Source organism: Mercurialis annua, linkage group LG4, assembly GCF_937616625.2.
Source record: "Mercurialis annua linkage group LG4, ddMerAnnu1.2, whole genome shotgun sequence".
NCBI classification, from domain to species: Eukaryota; Viridiplantae; Streptophyta; class Magnoliopsida; order Malpighiales; family Euphorbiaceae; genus Mercurialis; species Mercurialis annua.
The window spans coordinates 29,630,945-29,651,139 of NC_065573.1; the positions used below are offsets into that span (position 1 = coordinate 29,630,945).

General features: G+C 37.7%; 2 protein-coding genes across 2 annotated transcripts; both read left to right on the forward strand.

Annotated features, from left to right (window-relative positions):
• Window positions 1-917: 917 nt before the first annotated feature.
• LOC126678549 (uncharacterized) lies at window positions 918-4,876 on the forward strand. The gene is made up of 7 exons (XM_050373444.1): window positions 918-1,338; window positions 1,651-1,868; window positions 1,968-2,180; window positions 2,223-2,633; window positions 2,778-3,324; window positions 3,442-3,725; window positions 4,718-4,876. The coding sequence occupies exons 1-7, from the start codon at window positions 918-920 to the stop codon at window positions 4,874-4,876; spliced, it is 2,253 nt and encodes a 750-aa protein (XP_050229401.1).
• Window positions 4,877-9,440: 4,564 nt separating this feature from the next.
• Window positions 9,441-11,207, forward strand: LOC126677689 (glutathione S-transferase U7-like). The gene is made up of 2 exons (XM_050372444.2): window positions 9,441-9,772; window positions 10,105-11,207. The coding sequence occupies exons 1-2, from the start codon at window positions 9,443-9,445 to the stop codon at window positions 10,627-10,629; spliced, it is 855 nt and encodes a 284-aa protein (XP_050228401.1). The 5' UTR covers window positions 9,441-9,442; the 3' UTR covers window positions 10,630-11,207.
• The last annotated feature ends 8,988 nt before the right edge of the window (window positions 11,208-20,195 follow it).

Genomic DNA, 20,195 nt, shown 5'->3' on the forward strand with positions numbered 1-20,195 from the left:
TCAAGCACAACAACGAAGAGATTCGTTACCCGCCGAGGCTAGTGAAAGACGGAGACCGATCCAAGTTCTGTGATTTTCATGATGGTTACGGCCACGAAACAGAGGAGTGTGGACGTTTACGAAGTGAAATAGACAAGTTGGTCTGCCAGGGGCGATTACAACATTTTGTTGTGGCCAAGGAGGGCCAAGACCGAGGGAATACGAGGGTCAACTCGGTCAGGTCGGAGCCCGGAGGGAGTAGGGAAGCCCAATCCCCATCAAAGAAAACACAAGTCACGGGGGTAATCAACACTATCTCAGGAGGAACCTCAGAATCTGAGTATGGTCGCAAACGCAGAAAGAAAAAGCAAAAGATGGTCATGTCTGTGTCTACCGGGTCGCCATGGCCTAACATTGTTTTCGGGCCAGAGGATGCAAAAGGAGTAGATTTTCCTCATGAAGACGCTTTGATTGTATCGGCCATCATTGGATCAAAATGGGTAAAACGATTGCTGGTAGACGATGGAAGCTCGGTCAACTTGTTGACTCTATCAGTCTTTTTGACAATGGGAGGATCCAAGACTGACCTCAAGCCTGTGAACATTCCTCTCCTGGGGCTGGGGGGAGCTCCGGTCACCCCAGAGGGCATGGTCGAGCTAGATCTGGAGCTCGGCATCGAAATACCTCAGGAGGACGGAACAGAGGGAATCCTGGCGGAACCAACGCGGAAGGTACGTTCACTGTTCATGATAGTTGACATGCCTCTGGCTTATAATGGTATTCTTGGTAGACCTATGTTGTATAGCACAGGTGCAGTGACTAGTATTCGTTACTTGATGATGAAAATCCCAGTGGAAAACGAGGTCATAACTATCAGGGGAAACCAAACCCTGTCCAGGCAATGTTACATGGCCACTATGGGCAGCACGGTGGAAACGATGAACATCGATACACCCGAGCTGCTCATCAGAGAGAAAAAAGCTCAGAAACCCCGAGAAAACTTAGAAACAATTGAACTTAAAGAGGGATCTGAGATGTATGTAAAGCTGGGGGTAGATTGGCCAGACGAGCACCGGGAAGCTATCATAGCTCGGATAAAACAGTACGTGGAAGAGTTTTCCAACAGGCCAGAGGATATTGGGGGGGTAGACCCTAATATCATCTCACACAAGTTAAACGTGGATGCAAAATGTAAGCCTGTCAAGCAAAAGAAAAGAACTTTCTCTCTAGAGAAACAAATTGCTATCCGAGATGAAGTAGAGAAGCTCTTGAAAGCCGGGTTCATCAGGAAGGTAGACTACCCTGAATGGCTGGCTAACGTAGTCTTGATCAAGAAGTCCAACGGTAGATGGAGGCTTTGTATAGATTTCACTGATCTAAACAATGCCTGCCCAAAGGACAGTTTTCCTCTGCCAAACATTGACCAACTGGTGGACGCGACGTGCGGATTTGCGGTCTACGCCTTCTTAGATGCTTCGCAGGGATATCACCAGATCCCGATGAGTAAAGATGACGAAGAAAAAACAGCTTTCACAACGGATCTGGGGACCTATTGCTACAAGAAGATGCCTTTTGGTTTAAAAAATGCTGGGGCAACCTATCAAAGACTCATGAATCATGTTTTTAAAGATCAACTGGGCAAGAACGTCGAGGTTTATGTGGATGACATAGTCGTGAAATCTAGAGGAATCGAGGAACATGCAGCGGATCTGGCAGAAACTTTTGAAAAGCTGAAAGGTTTTAACCTTAAGCTGAACCCGGAAAAGTGCGTTTTCGCAGTACGCTCGGGGAAATTTCTAGGGCATCTCATCTCGGAGAAAGGCATTGAGGCCAACCCGGAGAAAATCGAGGCAGTAATGAGCATGAAAGCACCCAGCTCGGTGAAAGAGGTACAAAAGTTGAACGGGAGAGTAACGGCGTTGGGCAGATTCATGAGTTGCTCGGCCAAACGATGTTTGCCATTTTTCAAAATCCTGAAAAATACAAAGAATTTCAAGTGGACAGAGGAGTGTAACGCAGCTTTTGAAGAGCTGAAGGTTTACCTCAGCACACCCCCGGTGCTGGGTAGACCTGAGCCTGGGGAAATCTTATACTTGTATCTCTCGGTGAATGACGAGACAGCAGCGGCAGTCCTGGTGAAGGAGGACAAGGGTCTGCAAACCCCGGTTTATTATCTCAGCAGGGTCTTGAAAGGCCCGGAGGTCAGATACCCAAAAATTGAGAAATTTGCTTTGGCATTGAAGGTAGCGGCGGAAAAACTAAGGAGATATTTCGAGGCTCACATCATTGTAGTACGTACGAACCAACCTCTGAGAAAGGCGCTGCAGAGGCCAGAGATGTCCGGACGGCTGGTCAGCTGGTCGGTCCAGTTAGGAGGATATGACATCCGGTACGAACCAAGACCGGCTCTGAAAGCACAAGTACTGGCAGATTTCATAGCTGAGACCACTGCAAGCGACCAACCTGAAGAACCTGACGAACAACTCCTACGGTGGGTATTAGAAGTCGACGGAGCATCAAATCTAGAAGGATCCGGGGCAGGCGTAGTCTTGAAAGGCCCCCACGGAGTCACACTCCGGAGCTCGGTAAAATTTGATTTCCCGGCATCCAACAATGCCGCGGAATATGAGGCTCTGTTGATCGGACTGAGAATGGTAAACGTGGTCAAAGCCGAACACGTAACGATAAGGAGTGATTCTCAGTTAGTCGTTTGTCAAACTCTGGGTACTTTTGAAGCTCGGGATTCGGAAATGAGGAGATACGTAGACAGAGTCAAGTTCTTCTTAAACAAGATTCAGGAGCTCGGAGGAAAATGGGTAATAGAGCAAGTTCCTCGTTTGGAAAATCAAGAGGCCGATGTTTTGGCCAAAGCAGCAACAGTGAACGAAAAGATACCAGGAGTCCATTTCTCTGTTCAAGAGCATTCCAGTATTGACAACTATGAAACCATTTTTCTAACTCAGCCTTTGGAAAACTGGATGCAAGGTATAGCCCACTACCTGATGGATGGAACTCTGCCAGAAAACAGAGATAAAGCCTACAAAATCTTGCGACAAGCTCCGTACTACGCGTTCCTCGACGGAGTCTTGTACAGAAAGTCATTCACCCACCCGTGGTCGAGATGCTTGACAGCGGAGGAAGGAGAGTATGTGTTGAGAGAGATACATGAGGGTATTTGCGGAGCACACATAGCTCCTCGCATGTTGGCCAAGAAAGCAGTGTTGCAGGGCTACTACTGGCCCCTGATGGTTAAGCAAGCAGAGGAGATAGTAAAGAAGTGTGAGAACTGCCAGAGACACCAGAATATCCGACATGCTCCAACTACAGAGCAGTGTCCTATTACAAGTCCTTGGCCATTTGCAACGTGGGGAATTGACATCCTGGGGCCTTTCACGCCAACCACGGGGCAGAAAAAGTTCTTGATAGTGGCAGTAGATCACTTTACTAAGTGGCTCGAGGTAGAGGCAGTGAGCACCATCACGGAAGCTCGGATTCGAGATTTCTTCTGGAGACAAATTGTGTGTCGTTTCGGTATACCCAGAGCGTTGGTAACTGATAACGGAAAGCAGTTCAACTGCCGAGCCTTCAAGGAATTTTGCAACGACTTGCACATTGACCTGCGCTTCACGTCAGTAGTTCACCCGCAGAGCAATGGGATGACCGAGGTGACCAACCGAACGATCCTGAAAGGGCTCAAGGCCAGGCTAGGGGAGTTCGATAGACAGTGGCTGGAAGAGCTACCGAAGGTCATATGGGCTTACAGAACCACGCCAAGGGCAGGCACAGGAGACACCCCGTTTTCTCTAACATATGGGTGCGAGGCGATGATACCGGTGGAAATAGGGATGCCAACTCTAAGGGTCCAGTTCTTCGATGAGGCTAAGAACGAGGAAGAACAGAAATTATGCTTAGACCTGCTGGAAGAGCGAAGAGAGCAGGCAGCGCTAAGAATCGAAGCATACAAGCAAAGAATGGCTAAGTATCATAACAAGAGAGTTAAACCCTTGAGTTTCCAAATTGGCGATCTGGTCCTACGACGGGCAGACATCACTAAGGGAAATGCGGGAGTAGGAAAGCTCGAACCTAACTGGGAAGGCCCCTATCGAGTCACTGAGGTCGGACGAGCAGGAGCTTATAAAATAGCACACATGTCGGGCAGAGTGCTCCCGAGAACTTGGAACTCCCAGGTTCTTCGGAAATACTATCAGTAGTTACTTGTTTTCATTTTTGAGGTACCTAGGGGTTTTTTCACTTATGTTCGAGTTAGGCTTTTGTAAAACTCAAACATAAGTTTTTCCCCTCAATGAATAAAAAAGATTAAAAAGAATTCAAGTCTTTTCCAAAAACCCGAGCACTCTACTCGGTAAAAAATCCACGGGCTATGTGCCATCCACGGGCTATGTGCCATCCACGGGCTATGTGCCATCCACGGGCTATGTGCCATCCACGGGCTATGTGCCACCAGCGGGCTATGTGCCATCCACGGGCTATGTGCCATCCACGGGCTATGTGCCATCCACGGGCTATGTGCCACCAGCGGGCTATGTGCCATCCACGGGCTATGTGCCATCCACGGGCTATGTGCCACCAGCGGGCTATGTGCCATCCACGGGCTATGTGCCATCCACGGGCTATGTGCCATCCACGGGCTATGTGCCACCAGCGGGCTAAGCGCCACCCCCGGGCTATGTGCCACCTGCGAGCTATGATCATCCCGGGTCATTCAGAAAGATAACAGGTTACCCACACCAAGCAACTTGACCAAGCTCGATCCACGAACAGGCAAGAACCTACCCTAGCATTTTCTATCCCAAGTCTGAGTCAAGAGCCCATACATAAAAACAACATAGACACTGGAAAATTTGCACTACTGGAACTAGCTCGGAAACTAAGCTAAGTTAGCTATGAAAAACACGTTGTCACGTACTTAGCCAAAATTCTCAAAAGCAAAGACTTCATTCAGAAAGTTAACAACAAACACTCAGACAAGCAACGGCCAGGGTATATATACAAAAGGAAAGACCATTCAAGAAAAACAAATGTATACAAAAGAAAATATTCAAACTTACAAAAGAGAGCTCGAGGCTCAATATCCCAAAAATACAAAAAGAAAACATTGTTTAAAATTTACAAGATAAAACTATCTAAGTTAAAACTATCTAGGGGGGTCGGAGCTCGGACCCTGATCATCAACAAGGTAGTCCTCGATGTCGGCGGGCACATCATAATCTTCAGGCAGCTCCTTGGCCCGCCGACCCAACTCCTCAATGTCCAGGACGAAATCGGAGACATCCAGCTCGGCTCCGAATCGACCTCGGACATATTCACCCGCCTGGACCTCGCTGACATAGAGGATGCGGCGGAAGTCGTCATAGATCTTCTCTTCCCGGCCAGCAACTTCCTTCACCTCGGCCTCCGCTTTCTCAGCCCGCTTGGTGATCTCAGAAATCTGCTTCTTCTGGTCGGACACGGTCTCCCGAAGACCCTTAGAAGCCAGATCGTTCCGAGTTGTCAGGTCGGCCAGCTGCTTGGTAAAATTGTCCCGGGCCAGGACTCTGTCATTCTCGAGCTGAGTCACCTCAGCTCGCAGCTTCTCCAGCACACCGAGGTCCTCAGCTCGGCGATCCTCGGAGCTCTTCAGTTGAGACTCCAGCGTAGCAACCAGGGCAGCCCCCTCAGAAGCTTTCTTCTCCGCCTCGGAAGCCCGCCTCTCGGCTTCCCGGGCCCTCTTCTTCTCGGTCAGAAGAAGGTCCTTGGCCAGTGTCAGGTCGATCTCCACCTTGCTCTGGTTTTGATCGGCCATGTAGGCCATCTGCGAGGCCTGCAATAAACAAAAAACACAAGTCAAAATAATAACAAGGACAAAACAAATAAAAAGAGAGGAGAATACAAGATATTTACCTGGAGGCAGAAAGAGGAAACTACAGCCCACAAGTTCTCAGGCTTGTGGGACTTGTAGTGCTCCCGGTCAGCAGGAAGAGTGGTCACACGAGCGACGTCGCCCGCAATGACCAGGTCATGCAAGGTCGCCGGCCGACCATCATTATGCCTGCTGACCCACTCGGCAAAGCTAGCTCGAGTGATGGTCTGAGGACCCGGAGCCGAAGCACTCGACCCCGACGAGATCTCCGGGAGGTCTGGCACCCGGGATGGAGCAGCTCGGGAACTCTGCCCGACAGGCACGGGAGTTGCTCCTTGGGGATCAGCTGGGCCCCGAGCTGGACCATCCACCGTCTCGGTGGAATCCAGGTTCACAAACGGGATGTTCCCGACTGGTTCGGCACCCGCCGGCACCTCGATCCCCTCCGGCAAACGAACCCGGAGGGGGATAGCATCAACACCCCGAAGGGGCTCTTCAGGAACACCCTTGGCAGCAGGAGCCTCGGCAGCCGGCGACTTAGGTATCTCGGCTGGAGGAGCTCGGGGAGGAGGAGGAGGAGCCGGTGTCACACCTCGGCTCGCCGGCCTCTTTCTTTTCTTGCCAGCCAACTTGCTCAGGTCAATATTGTTCACTGCAATAAAAACATACACAACGAAGTCAATATTCACACAGATAACAAAATTCAATGTAAACAAGAAACACAACAAGACATGCTAGGCACAAAAAAAAAAAAAAAAAAAAAAAAAAAAAACAAACAAACAAAACACAGAGCAAATCACAAACCCCCAGCACCGGGCACCGAATTCTTCCAGTAGTCAAAAGCAAGCTTCGGGCACAAGTCATCAGCTTGTGCTTTTTTCCCCGGAGGTGCATCATCCCGAAGGGCCGCGATGTCGTTATCCTCCAGAGGTCCAGGGATGTGGAACCACTTCTCCGGCTTGTAGCATTTAGTTACCCACGAGGTACCCATCCCATCAAAGGCCGAAGGATGGGAAATTTGAAAATAGTCTTCTTTGAAATCCCGGAGTGAATCAATCACTCCGGAGATCAACCCCCCGGGAACAGCTTTTCTTTCACTCCGGAACCGCAGGTACGCGAAGTGGTTCTGGTCTTTCAGCGACATGAGGTATAAACAGCAGAACAACCTCATGCTGGGAACCACCCCAGTCTTCTCACAGAGCTTCAAAAAGCAACTGTAGTGTCGAACCCCATTGGGGTGAATCTGCGACAAAGGCACCTCGAAGTACCGGCTTAAATCCTTGTAATGCTCGAGCAGCGGAAATCGAATCCCGGACTGCAAGTGCTCCAGTGTAAGCATAATGGTATTGGCCGGGGGAACATCGTTTAGCCTCTTTCCTTCCGGGACCAGCGATAGCTCGTATTCAGCAGGGATGCCAAAGGCTCCTCGCACAGCTTGCAAGAAACCCACGGTGCACCGCGAGGCCTTGATATCGCGATCACTCGCCTTCTCACCAGCGTCCGGGACGGTATCTTTACCTTTTCCTTTTCCGAGTTGAGGAGGCCGAGAAGGACCGGTCTCTTCTACATCCGGGGTATTACCTCGGAGAGGGCGGATAACCACGAACTCCAGGGATGGTTCATCCGTGCCCATGTCTTGATCGTCATACCCCATCCCCTCTTCACGATCTAAGGTTTCACCCGACATACCTAAAAGACACAGAAACTAGCTCGGATGAGACGAGTTCCAAATGAAAAAACTAGACAAACGCGTAGAAAAATCAAAATTACAGATCAAAGACAGAATTCCTAAGGGGTGAAACCATCAGAACATGAAGAACATCGAAATGAATTCCCAGAAATTCTGGAAACTCATTCTTCAAACGAAAAACATAAAAATCAAGAACAACACATGTCACAGCGCATGTCATCACTCACAGACACCAAAACGAACACAAAGAGCTAATCCAAAACTCTAGAAAATCAAAAATGCCAAACACGAAGAACACAGAAGAATCTCCAGATTTCTGGAAATTCCTCTCCCAAACAGAAAACGCAAAACAGAGAACAGAGGAAATCACAAAGAAAAATAAATCAAACACAGCCAAAATATCAAATCCAGAATCGAATACAGTAACGCAGAGAAATTCACAAGGAAAACTTAATCCAAAACATCATGCAAACACATACATCTAAGCCAGAAATTACAACACAGAAACTAAAACAAAATCAGAAATGCTTACTTGTATATAGCACAGAAAAATCCTTAAGAATAAATCGAGAGCAGATAATCCCTTGGTAGAGGAAGCACACGCAGTAACAGAAACTTCGGTGAAACAGAGTCAGTCCCTTCAACGGTAAAAAATAAGAGCAGAAAACTTGAAGGCTCAGGGAGATTATGAAATTTGAAGAAGACAAAGAACAGAGAAATTTCTTCAAGGCAAAATACGAAAGTGAAGAACTGAGAGAGAATGTAAAAAGTCTCTAAGTTTTTGAAAAATGCATTTTATAACTAAAAAGAGAGGGAAAAATGAAAGGACACGCCTTTAATTTTTCTCTCTCTTTCCACTCATAACGTCTCCTAGAAAATTGCACTAGCAATAAATGTTAAACACGTGGCTGAGACGTGCGCTGAAGCACAACCGCCATTTAAGATACCCACCCAAACAGCTGTCATGCACGCCAACTCGAAAGGACAGGTCTTTTCACATAGCCGTTTCAGCTCACCCATCTTCCTGACATGCGGCTCGGTGTCAGAGATCACCCAAAAACACAGTAAGCACGCCCAGAATCACGTGACCTAATAACCCGGATAAAATCACCATCTCGGACATAAATATCCGACGCACTGGGGGGGGACTAGTGATAACGTAGCACATCTAGTAGGGGCGAAGCAACCTCGCCAGGAACGAACATCACTAAGTCAAGCATTTCACCGACCTGGTAACAATTTCCGACCTTCTTGAAACCATAGAACGCATGACTTGGGGAGTCACCGGATCGATGGGAATTCAAACATCATCCGAGACAATCATGCCTGATAAGGTCGGACCAAGAACCTTACCCGAGCTCTGAAGTATGTTCGACTTAGACCTAAGCCGAGCTCCGAGCTCCGAAGCACTGGACCGCCTAGTCCGAGATCTGAGCTACTCCCCGACACGGAAACCTTGATAACTTGACTCCCAAGTTATCCGGGCTCCGAGGTCCTGTCCAAAGAGCGCCCACTCGTGTACCAGATCCTGGGACCACAGAAGATTTTCTGACAGGTACGTGAGGAATGTTCCCTCTGACACACCTAACAACCCGTGCCTCCCGCAGGGATATTCCACCACGTCAGCATAACTGATTTCTGGGACCACTGAGCTCACAGCCTGCCAGCAAGGCAGGTTTGTCCTTAAACCCTAACTATAAATAGAGGGTTTAAGGACAAACCCTAGGTAATTCTCTTTTTCTCTACTGAAAACATACTCTTTTCTCTTCTTCTTCTTCCTCTACTTCAAAACCTTACTTGAGCGTCGGAGTGAACGTCCGGTGACCCCCACCGGAGTTCCTTCTGACCTCTGTTTGCTTGTGTTGTGCAGGTCGTCAAAGCTCGGATTCAGTTTGGTGATTCATCAGTGTCCAATGGCAGAAGAAGAAGAATCGGATTTGAAGCTGATCGGTTCAGAGAAATGTCAATTTTCTTGCAGGATAATATACGCTCTGTATACTAAAGGCATACCCGGTGAGCTTATAGAAGAAGAAGATTACCTCTCCAGTAAGACTGATTTACTTGTTGAATCGAACCCGGTATATAAAAAAATACCAGTGCTGATACACAACGGCAAAGCCATTTCAGAATCATTAGTCATTCTCGAGTACATCGATGAGACGTGGCCGGAGAAGCCTATCCTTCGTAAAGATCCTTATGAAAGAGCCAGAGCTCGCTTCTGGGCTAAATTCGTTGATGAAAAGGTATATTAATGTCCAATATATAGTGTTAAAAAGGCAAACGTTTTCATTTTTTTAAATCTATATAAACATTTGAAAAGTTGTAAATGTAATCCAATTTGATCAATTGAAAATCTATCTAATTGTACTTTTTGTAATAATATATAATCGATTTTAAAAAATTAGATAGATTTCCAGCAAATTGGCCAAGTTAGAATTAGTTTACAACTTTAAAAAAATTTGGAGAGATTTTTAAAAAGTTTGATTTTTTTGCCTTTATGGCACGAGTAGACCTTTTATTCTGGCTTATTTTACAAATTTTTAAATTCTGTGTAATTTATCATGATAATGTGCAGATCGTGCCAGCAGGTGAAAGGTTACTAATAGCAAAAGACGAAGAAAAAGATGAGATCATTAAACATATTCAGGAGCATATGGCATTTCTTGAGAATGTGATCAAAGAAAACAGTGAATATTTATTAGCTGAGGGTGATGAAGCGGACGAAGCAAACGAAAAAATTCGCGAACTTCTCGTTCCCATAGAAAAATTCTTAGAAGAGCATGAGGGAGAGGATGATGAGTGGGTTCAAGGAATGCGCGACCAGAAAAAAATACTTATAGATTTATTAGAAGCAAAGAATACAGTTTCAAATTTCGGATGCGTTGTTTTAAATGCTGTAGTGTATTTCGCAATGAATGAGCTTTTGATGATTAGCAGAGAGATCGCTCAAGTAGAATTATTGGATACGGACCAGTTTCCAAAATTTACTGAATGGTTGGGACTCACTTCGCAAAATTTTACGATCAACAGTATTCTTCCTCCAGAAGATGATTATCTTAGTCATATTAGAGCTCGTGCTGAAGCTGCAAAATCTACCTAATAGAAAGCAGAGTACTATAGTTGCTTCACAATCTGTAGTAATTGAATTGTTGGGGTTATTGATTTTAGGAGTCATTGTACTTTCTCAAAATTGCAAAATGGTCACCGAACAATTTTTTGTTCCAAAATGGTCACTGTACTTTGTGATTAGTAACTTCCGGCGATCACCAAATAAAATCCGGTGACTTTTGTCTTACGAGGCTTGCCGAAAGTTTACTCACACCTTCCTCTTTGTCATGTCATTGTCGATATCACTCTTATTTTTCTACATCATCATTTTCTTCCCTAATTTTTTGAACATTTTCCGGAAATAAAAAGGTGTGAGTCAGCTTCCGGCAATCCACATAGAACAAAAGTCACCGGATTTCATTTAGTGATCGCCGGAAGTTACTAATCATAAATTACAGTGATCATTTTGGAACAAAAAAATATTCGGTGACCATTTTACAATTTTGTAAAAGTACAGTAACTTCCAGAATCAATAACCCGAATTGTTGTGTTGTAATTTTCTTTAGTTGTATTTCATTTTTTCTTATGTGTGATTGCTATGTTATTAATAAAGAGTGGCTTCGTTTGTCAGACTGGGAGCTCAAAATTTGTCCTGATGAAGATAATTTTTTATAAAGTTATTTTTTCACATTTCGAAATCAATATAATTATCTTAATCAAAATTGCATTATTTTAATATGGTATCATAATGTGATAGATAGGCTTAGTGACGACTTGGTGGACTGAGTCTACCTACAAATTCTTTTAAGCTTTATTAAATTTATTTTAATTTATATTTCATTTAATTATATTAATAAAATAATTTTATTAAACTAAATATAAATTAAAAATAAAATGTAAATTAAAATAAATTTAAACTCTCAAATTCAAGGGTTAAAAATGATATTAACCAATTTAAATGTGTGATGGGTTAAACAAAATGTTTAGGGGTCAAAGAGTTAAATTAATACAAATTCATGTCAAACGATGTATTAAGCGCTATATATTTGGTGATGTCGCAAATAATCTGGTAGCCTAGTCAAAGATCTTTCGCCACGTTAGTGCGTTTGAGACTCAATCTCCATATTAGGGGTTAAGAAGGATTATTTTATAAGTTTGGAGGTCCGACAGGTCACATGTTAAATTTAAAAGTTAGATGGATAAAAAGATATAAATTTTATAGATCAAACTATATATTAAGCCATAGTTTAGATATGATATTAAAAATTAGTTTGTGGATGATTGATTTTTTTTTTATGGAGAACTACATTTTGCTAGAGAAAAAAGTTTATAATATTTCTTTGCGTATTGGCAAAATAAATTATAACGTTTCACCTTTTTTGTGATCTAAGCTTAACGTTTAAAACTTTACGAAATAAATCCTAACCTTTTTCATTTTTGCAAATTGTAGCCCAAGCCATTTTCTGGCCACTATTTGTTTATGTGACAACCATATTATTGGTATATTAAATTTTAACGTTTTAAAATTTTGCAAATAAAATTCCAACGTTTCGTATTTTTGCAACTTAGCCTAAAAAGGATGAAAAATGGTTGGAATTAGAATTTGCGATATAATTTGCAAAAATTGAAAATATTAGAATTTAATTTTTTAAGTTTTTAACGTTAAGTTAAATCGCTAAAAAGATAAAATGTTGGAATTTGTTTCGCCAATATTTCTATTTCCCTTTGTAGGTAGATTTGCGAATGAACACATGTATTAGCAAAATGTTTGTTATATATTAGGTCCTAGAATTTAGTTTTCATGTTTTTTTTTAATGTTTTTGTAAATATTACTTGTTTTGGCTTCGAAAAAATTTGATGATTTTTTTTTGAAAAATTGATATGTTATTAGAAGCATAAACGTTAACTTATTAAATATAGAGATAATAATCACCCCTGAATAGCGGCTACAAATTTTTTCAGAATTTTTAAAAGGTTAATTGTTTTTTCTTGCTATTTGATTAAATTCATTACTCTCTGTCTTTGATTTTGAACTTTTCAAATTTTTAAAGAACTATATAAAAATAGTGATAAATGTATTATAGTTCATAAAAATGACCCAGTATTATTTAAAAAGATCGAGATGAATCATTTAATGATTTTATTGATTTCTCTAAAATAAAGCTAAATCTAAATTTATTTTTTTGGCAATAAAATCATTTAACTGATAAAAGTAGATATTAGTTAATTCTGATCAAATGTTAGGGAGAGATATTAAACTTTATAAAAGCTACCAAAAATTGGCAATTACAATTAATCTAGTATCAAAAGGTAAATATTACTCACCATGTAAATATTACAATGAATTATTGACATGATGATCCGAATAGAAAAATACAAGTATATTTTTAAATCAAAGAATGTTTAAAATTACATGTAAAACTGATTATTAGCATAATATATAATAATGATAATAATAATAATAGTTATAAGTAATTGATACAATTGGGAGCTTGAAAATTTTATTAATATTTTAGACTTTGACAAATTCTTTTTTATTAATATTAAAAATTGTAATAAATTAAATTCCTACAATTGAAAAAGAAATAGAAAAAGTTAAAATAAATCACATACATTTAGATTTAAAGCTGACAACCTAAAGAAAAATATAAACAATTTATTTATTTATTAAATTAAAGCTTAATTATAAAAGTAATAATCTCAGATTTTTATGTAAAAAAAAACATTTATACAAATTAAGATTAAGTTTCCCTGGTAATCTATGTAAAAAAAAATTCTCTCCATTAATTTAAATGTACTTTGATTAAGTTTAGTTAATAATTGAAACTAAAATCATTAATTACCAACATGAAAATTATTAAAAAGAACATTAGAATTTTTAATATCATAAAGCAAAATGAGTTAGTTAATAATAACAGGAAAGTCATGAATTAACCACTTATAAATCTGTATCCTAATAATAGCTCATAACTAACAAATCCAAGTCAACCTCATAAATCCACAATAACAGCCAATTCTTAATTTACTCAAAATGAAAAAATTCAGATAAAAACGACAGCGTTCAAAGCAGATACATAAACAAAAAAAACTAATTTGGTTCACTTTGCAATTCCCACCGCTCCACCTCTACTGCTTCACTCTCTTCTTCCTCTCTAACAAATCCGCAATTCAAAACAAACCCTAAACCTAATTTTCTTCAATTCAATTCAACAAATTTAGCAATTTTTTGTTACTGTTCAAACTTTTCTTTGTCACAATTCGGTAGATTTGTTAGTGTCAGGTACTGTTAATCTAACGGTTCTTTCTATTATTATCTGTTAATTTTTTTATTACCGTTCTTGAGATTTCTAAGACCGCGTTTGATAGATCGAATCGAATTGAATTGCATAGTTTTGAGAGGGTTAATTATTGTCGTTTCTTGATTGGTCTTGGTTGCAACATTGTGCTTTGAATAATTGGAATTGAGTAATTTTATTGCTTGTTCAGATTATAATGGTGAGAATTACTTTGATGTTGTTGTGTAAATTAATGTATCTGTTGATTTGAATTTCAGAATTATTATTTGGCTTGATTGTTTGATAGATCCAGCCTTTAACAGTAATTTGATCCTGCTTGCATTAGATTTGTGCTTATTTTGTATATGCAAATTTGATGATCCATCTGCTATAGAGAATTGGAACAATTCTACGTAGGCTTGCATATAGAATTGTATATTTTTAACTGGAGTTTTTTTGCTTTCGCTACCAAATACTTGAATTAAGCCGAATGTAGTAGCGAGTGAGGGAAACTTTAGACTTGGAGAAACTGTGTTAGTCTTCCGGATTTGATGTTTCAATTGAGAGGTTTTGGGAATTGAGATTGCCTATGTGATTACGGCACAAGGAATGAAAATAATGATTGCTATAGCAGATATTAGGCCACAATTTAACTATCCTTTTAAGGAAAAGGATGAGGATAGTATTTTTTGGTTAGGATGATTTTTTTTTTTTTCAAGAATATGGGTAATATGCTTATGTTTGTGGTGAACAATTATAGTTACAAAAATGGCATATTGGTTTAAGAAACTGATGATTATTTTTTTGTTTGATCTTGTCATTTATTTTGCAGGTTGTAAGGATCAATATGAGCTTAGCATGTCTCGTATGCCATAGCGTTGAAAGTCCGTCACATTCTTTTAGAAGCTACTCGGTGTCTAGTTCAGACAATGAGGGAAGATGCGCTGCCATTGGAAATTGTTTAACTAGAAAATTATCTCTTCCTCCTCCAAGAGGGAATGGTACGATGGCATCGACATCCAAAGTGACCCCACAGCCAAGTAATCAAACTCTTGATCAAATGACAGGACCCCCAAGACTAGTACGGAGCCGTGCAGTGAGAAGGGATCTTGTGAGAGACTGGAATTTTGATGGGCTAGCGATGGAGCGATAGAGCTGTTGAGAATGTGCTAGATTCTCCGCTTATCTGATAGAATTAGATCGTTCATTTTGCTGTCTTTTCTAGGCTGTTTCTATTATGGATGCAATTGAACTTACTTTTCCACTTGAAGAGTTGGAGCATTTGTAACCATTTTAGGAAGCATCAATGTGAAACATTGTTCATATTTTCTCCTTTTTTATACCATTGCTATGGTTTTAGTCCATTATGCCTTATTCTTTTCGGCAGATTCCGATTTCGCAGCAGAAATGCCGAATTGTAGAATCTTCACGACAGATTGAGCAAATATGTTTGCACCAAATCCCTGAAATAAACAAGTATGTGTATATATGCCCACAGTTTCATAATTGATTTATGTTTTTTTCCTTTTGATTGTCATTGATGTGCTGAAATGTCCAAATGATAGTTCCCATATGTCATGGTTCTTGTTTCATAGTACTGACAATTTCTCAGAACCTACAAAAAGTTAGTCCACTTTTGTCTAACCGTTATCTATTCAGTAAAACCTATATGTCATCATTCTTTATCATCAAGAAACAGTTTGTTGAATAAGATTGAATATCATCACTTAGGGCAACACAAAGCATGACTCTTAAAATCTCTTCTTACAAGAAGAGCATACTACTTTGCATGGTAATTATTGACTTGAGGGATTTCTCGAATGAAATTATTTTTATGTGAACTTAGTTCGCCACGTAGGATTCATCGTATGACACATATACACTATTTAATATGATAACAAATCATTAAATGCTATATTAATTATACTTAAAATATGATTAATTAATGCAGTATTTAATGATAGGCTACCATGTCACGTGTCATATGATGAGTGGATTATTCATAATCTTACGTAGCGAATTTGGTTCACATAAAAATTTCTCGAATGAATGAGACTACTACTATAAACAATTCTAGTCGAATAATGTGATTCGTTTTATGTATTTTGAGAGAAAAATTAGAAATAGGTACTAGAGAAATTAAAAGACGAAAGCTCTCTTATTTTTTTCAATTAACCTCTTTTAACTTCTCAGATATAAAAACAAAAGTCTCTTACCCAAGAGTCAAGAATTGACCCTACAATTCCAAACTATGCAATCTCACATATACAAGTAAAAATTAAAATAAAGGCAATGTCAAAAAAATTTATTAACCTTACACGTTTTTTTTTATTTTAATTATGCCGTTCAAAAATTGTCATTTTTATACACCAACCAACTACCAATTTTTCTCAATTTCATACGCTGTTCAAAAATCCAGCAAAAATTGCTAACATGTCACTATTTGATTCGTTATGACATGTCACTATCTGGTTGCCAACTCAGCAATTATTACCGGATTTTGAACGGTGTATGACTTTGAAAATATTAATAGTTTGTGTATGAAAATGATGATTTTTGAACGACGTGATTAAAATGAGAAAACGTGTAAAGTTGATGAATTTTTATGACATTAACCCTTAAAATAATATTGTTCGTGCATAACTGCCAATCTACTGCCGATAGACAAATTTATCTATAGAACTCATATTATATCTTTTCACGCAAAAAAGTTATCATTTCTCAATATATAAACATCCGTTGATACCCCTGTAACTTGTCCCGTAATTATACAAATCGTAAGTTAACATTATTGGGCGTTATGAACCTTTTAAGTTTCTTAATTTTATTTTTAACTATAATCGTATAGTATCATGGAAATGGAATTAGTATAATATTTTTATAAACTCTCATTTAAATTCAATAAAAATATATATAAATAATTTACAATTATATAATATTTAATGATTACCTTATTAATTTTTGTAATTTAAATTAATTTAATTTGTAATTCAAGTGCTTTTAGAAATATTGTTTTACAATTGAAAAATAAAAACTAAATAAGTATTTATAAAACTTGGAAACTTATTAAATTAAAAATTCATTTTTTTAAATTTAAACTTTAAATTAAATTACATTTGTAAAAATAATAATAATAAAAAAAATCAAATGCTTCTAGAAATAAAAAAGATAAACTAAAAACATTATGCATACGGGAAATTAATGAAAATGATCCGACAATATAACTTTTTAAAAATATTAAGCTTTATAATTGATAGAAATCCAAGTAATTTAAAAATTATGGCTTTTATAATAATAATATTAAAAAACTAAACAAGACTGAATAAAAAAATTAATTAAACTTTGGTTTATCTTAATTTGTTAAATGGATGTGTATTTGGATGACTCATATAGTAGCTGCAAAGTCCACTTATTATTTATTGTTTAAAGAATGGCTCATTTCCTTCATGGGATGGTTATTCTTCTATACATTTATATATTGTTATCTTTGAAAAAAAAAATAAAAAAAATTAATAATTAGTTAATTACTATTTAAAAATAATGATTTCTATAAGGTATAATGATTAAAAGTCAAACATTTTCCGTTTTAATCAATTATACCAACCTTTTAATTTTATCATTTGTTGCATGATGTATGAATTTTATTCTAATTGTAGAAAAATTTCTCAATTTAATAAAATTGAGTTTAAATTTACTCACCTGATAGTATTTGAAGCGGTCATGTTTAGATTTGTGGATCATTAAATCTTTTTATAATATGTAAAAATTTATACTTCTATAACAAAAAAATAATAATTAAAAGTTAAAAGATAATTATTAAATACATATTTAAAACTCACTAAACTTTAAAAATAACTCATGAATTTGAGTAGATTTAAATTTTAGTTTAGATTTGTCCATTAAAAATACTATTTTTATTCATGAGAATGCCTAATTACTACCATTAGCAATAATATTTTATATAATTTTTATAAGGGATAATGTCATAAAAAATTTACCAACTTTACATGTTTTTTCAATTTAATCGTGTCCTTTAACACCTCTCATAAAAGTATACCAATTTTTATTTTTTCCAAATTCATATACGATGCTGACGTAACACTCATTCATTAGTGCAATTTTTTGAAGTGAAAGTCATTTTTAACCGATGAATGAGTGACACGTCAACACCGTGTATGAATTTGGGAAGAAATAAAAATTGGTATTTTTATGAGAAATTTTAAAAAACATGATTAAATTCAGAAAACGTGTAGTTAGTGAATTTTTATGACATTAACCCCTTTTATAATAAGGGAATTTAAGTAACTAAATGAAACTTTTATAATGGAAAGGCTAATATTGTCAAGAGTGAATCTGTCTGTAATACTCCGTATTTGTTTTTACGTTCTGCTGTATATGATGTATAATAATAATAATAATAATAATAATAATAATAATAATAATAATAATAATATGGATAAAATAAACTATAGTAATAAACTATATATATATGGAAAAAAAAACCCCATGCACTTGATTGTAGTAGCCCATACAAATTCATTATTTTGTTAGGCCCATTAATGATTAAATTTGGCCCATGCATTTTGTTTAAACATCTGACCCATACATTTGTTAAACTGATGTATATGTTATTCCTTCATTATATGTTTTGGTTTATGAGTATAAAGTTGTGTGCTGCGGGAATCCTTCCTATTTATATATTTAGCATGTTTTATCAACTCTAATTTATTCCTTACTTTCATCAAACCCTAGCCGACCTAAACATCTCAAAATTTTCTGAAATTACGCTCTCCTAATCCCCCTCCTTTGCTGTCAAGATCGGTGAGTTTCTCATCTCGTTTTTCTGTTTTACTTCGGTAATCGTCACGTTCCGTTCTTAATCTATATCTCATTCGTTTTAGCACTAAACTGAGTTCCGTTCGTTTGCCGTCGTAGCTAACTCAGCCCTCTTCGATTCTACGCTTGGAAATCGTATTTTGGTACGTTATTCTATCCGTTATTCGCGCCGTCGTTTCATCGTTTTCTTGATACTTTGTCTACGTTGTTCATGTTTGATTGTTGCCGATTTTACTTCTTTTGCTAATTTTGTTACGTGATTCTTAACGTGATAATCATTGTGAGATTGTTTGTTAACAATACTACAATTATGTTGAGATTAATTTTGTTGTTCACGTCGTTGGGTTCAGTTTCATTGTTTGAAATTATCGTGACTGCAATTGTTCTTTCATAGTTTTATTAATCATCCTCATGTGTTTTATTCATGTTAATGGAGCTGGCATTAGATTTAGGAGGTCTGAATATTTTTTATAGTCATTGTTCATCGTCAATTTTTTTTACAGTATGAACACTTTGGTTATGGCTTCTGGGTTACTATAGATTGTTGATTTCTATTTATTGGTTTTCTTTGATGGTGATGGGTTCTTAAATTGTGTATGGCGGGAATGTTTGAGTTCCAATTATGTTTGATTATTAACTTCTCGTAGTAATATGGTTTAATGATTATTATTTTGGTTAATTAATTGAAAATGGCTAATGTGATGTTAGGTTCATAATTTTTTTATTCTGGGTTGGTTTTGTTGATGAAATGGATGGCAGTGGCTATTCAAAATATTTGGTTTTGATGTTTCATGATTATGTTATGTGTTGTTGGTTGGTTTTTAATTTTACTAATTAAAGGGTTCGATTTGATTTTTACTAAATTAAAACCGGACTTTTAACTATAGTTTTAATTTTTAAATTTTTATTTGATAACATTATTTAAATAAAATAATAATAATATTAATTCGATTATAATTTAAATGGCTTTGATTATTATTTTAAAAAAAACGATATTAATTAAAATCTTTTAATCGGATGATTACTCGGATAATTATCATTTGAGAATTATTAGCTTGACGTGCCAATTTGGCTTATTTACATTTTAGCTTTCAATTATTTTTCTTTATTTATTTTAATTAAGTAATTGTTATCAGTAACTATTGGTTACTTGTGTTTTAAGTTATTGAGTTCCGTTTTAAATTTTTGATTTTTATTTTATCAAATTTGTATCTATAATTATAAATTATGGTTTATAATTGGATATAAATATATTTATTTTATCAAAGTTATTTTTGAGAATTATAAACTATGGTTTATATTTTTGATAAATATTTTGGGTAGAGTGACTTGGGTCACCCGACATGTGAGGTAGCTTGGTAGTTATTGGTAACTCGGCTAACCAACTATCTGAGGAATTGATCTAAGTTATTATTTAAATATTACTTAAGTAATATTTTCCGTATCAGATTTTAAAACGGGAACTCAATAAACTTGCATTATTATTTATTTGAGTATTGTATTTACT

What these genes read in the sequence shown, in the direction of transcription:
- LOC126677689 (XM_050372444.2), top strand. Translation starts at nt 9,443, where the DNA reads ATGGCAGAAGAAGAAGAATCGGATTTGAAGCTGATCGGTTCAGAGAAA. An exon ending in CTAAATTCGTTGATGAAAAG is followed by an intron (nt 9,773 to 10,104) that starts GTATATTAATGT and finishes GATAATGTGCAG; the next exon opens with ATCGTGCCAGCAGGTGAAAG.
- LOC126678549 (XM_050373444.1), top strand. Translation starts at nt 918, where the DNA reads ATGAACATCGATACACCCGAGCTGCTCATCAGAGAGAAAAAAGCTCAG. An exon ending in CACCCAGCTCGGTGAAAGAG is followed by an intron (nt 1,869 to 1,967) that starts GTACAAAAGTTG and finishes AAAAATACAAAG; the next exon opens with AATTTCAAGTGGACAGAGGA. An exon ending in GGGTCTTGAAAGGCCCGGAG is followed by an intron (nt 2,181 to 2,222) that starts GTCAGATACCCA and finishes TTGGCATTGAAG; the next exon opens with GTAGCGGCGGAAAAACTAAG.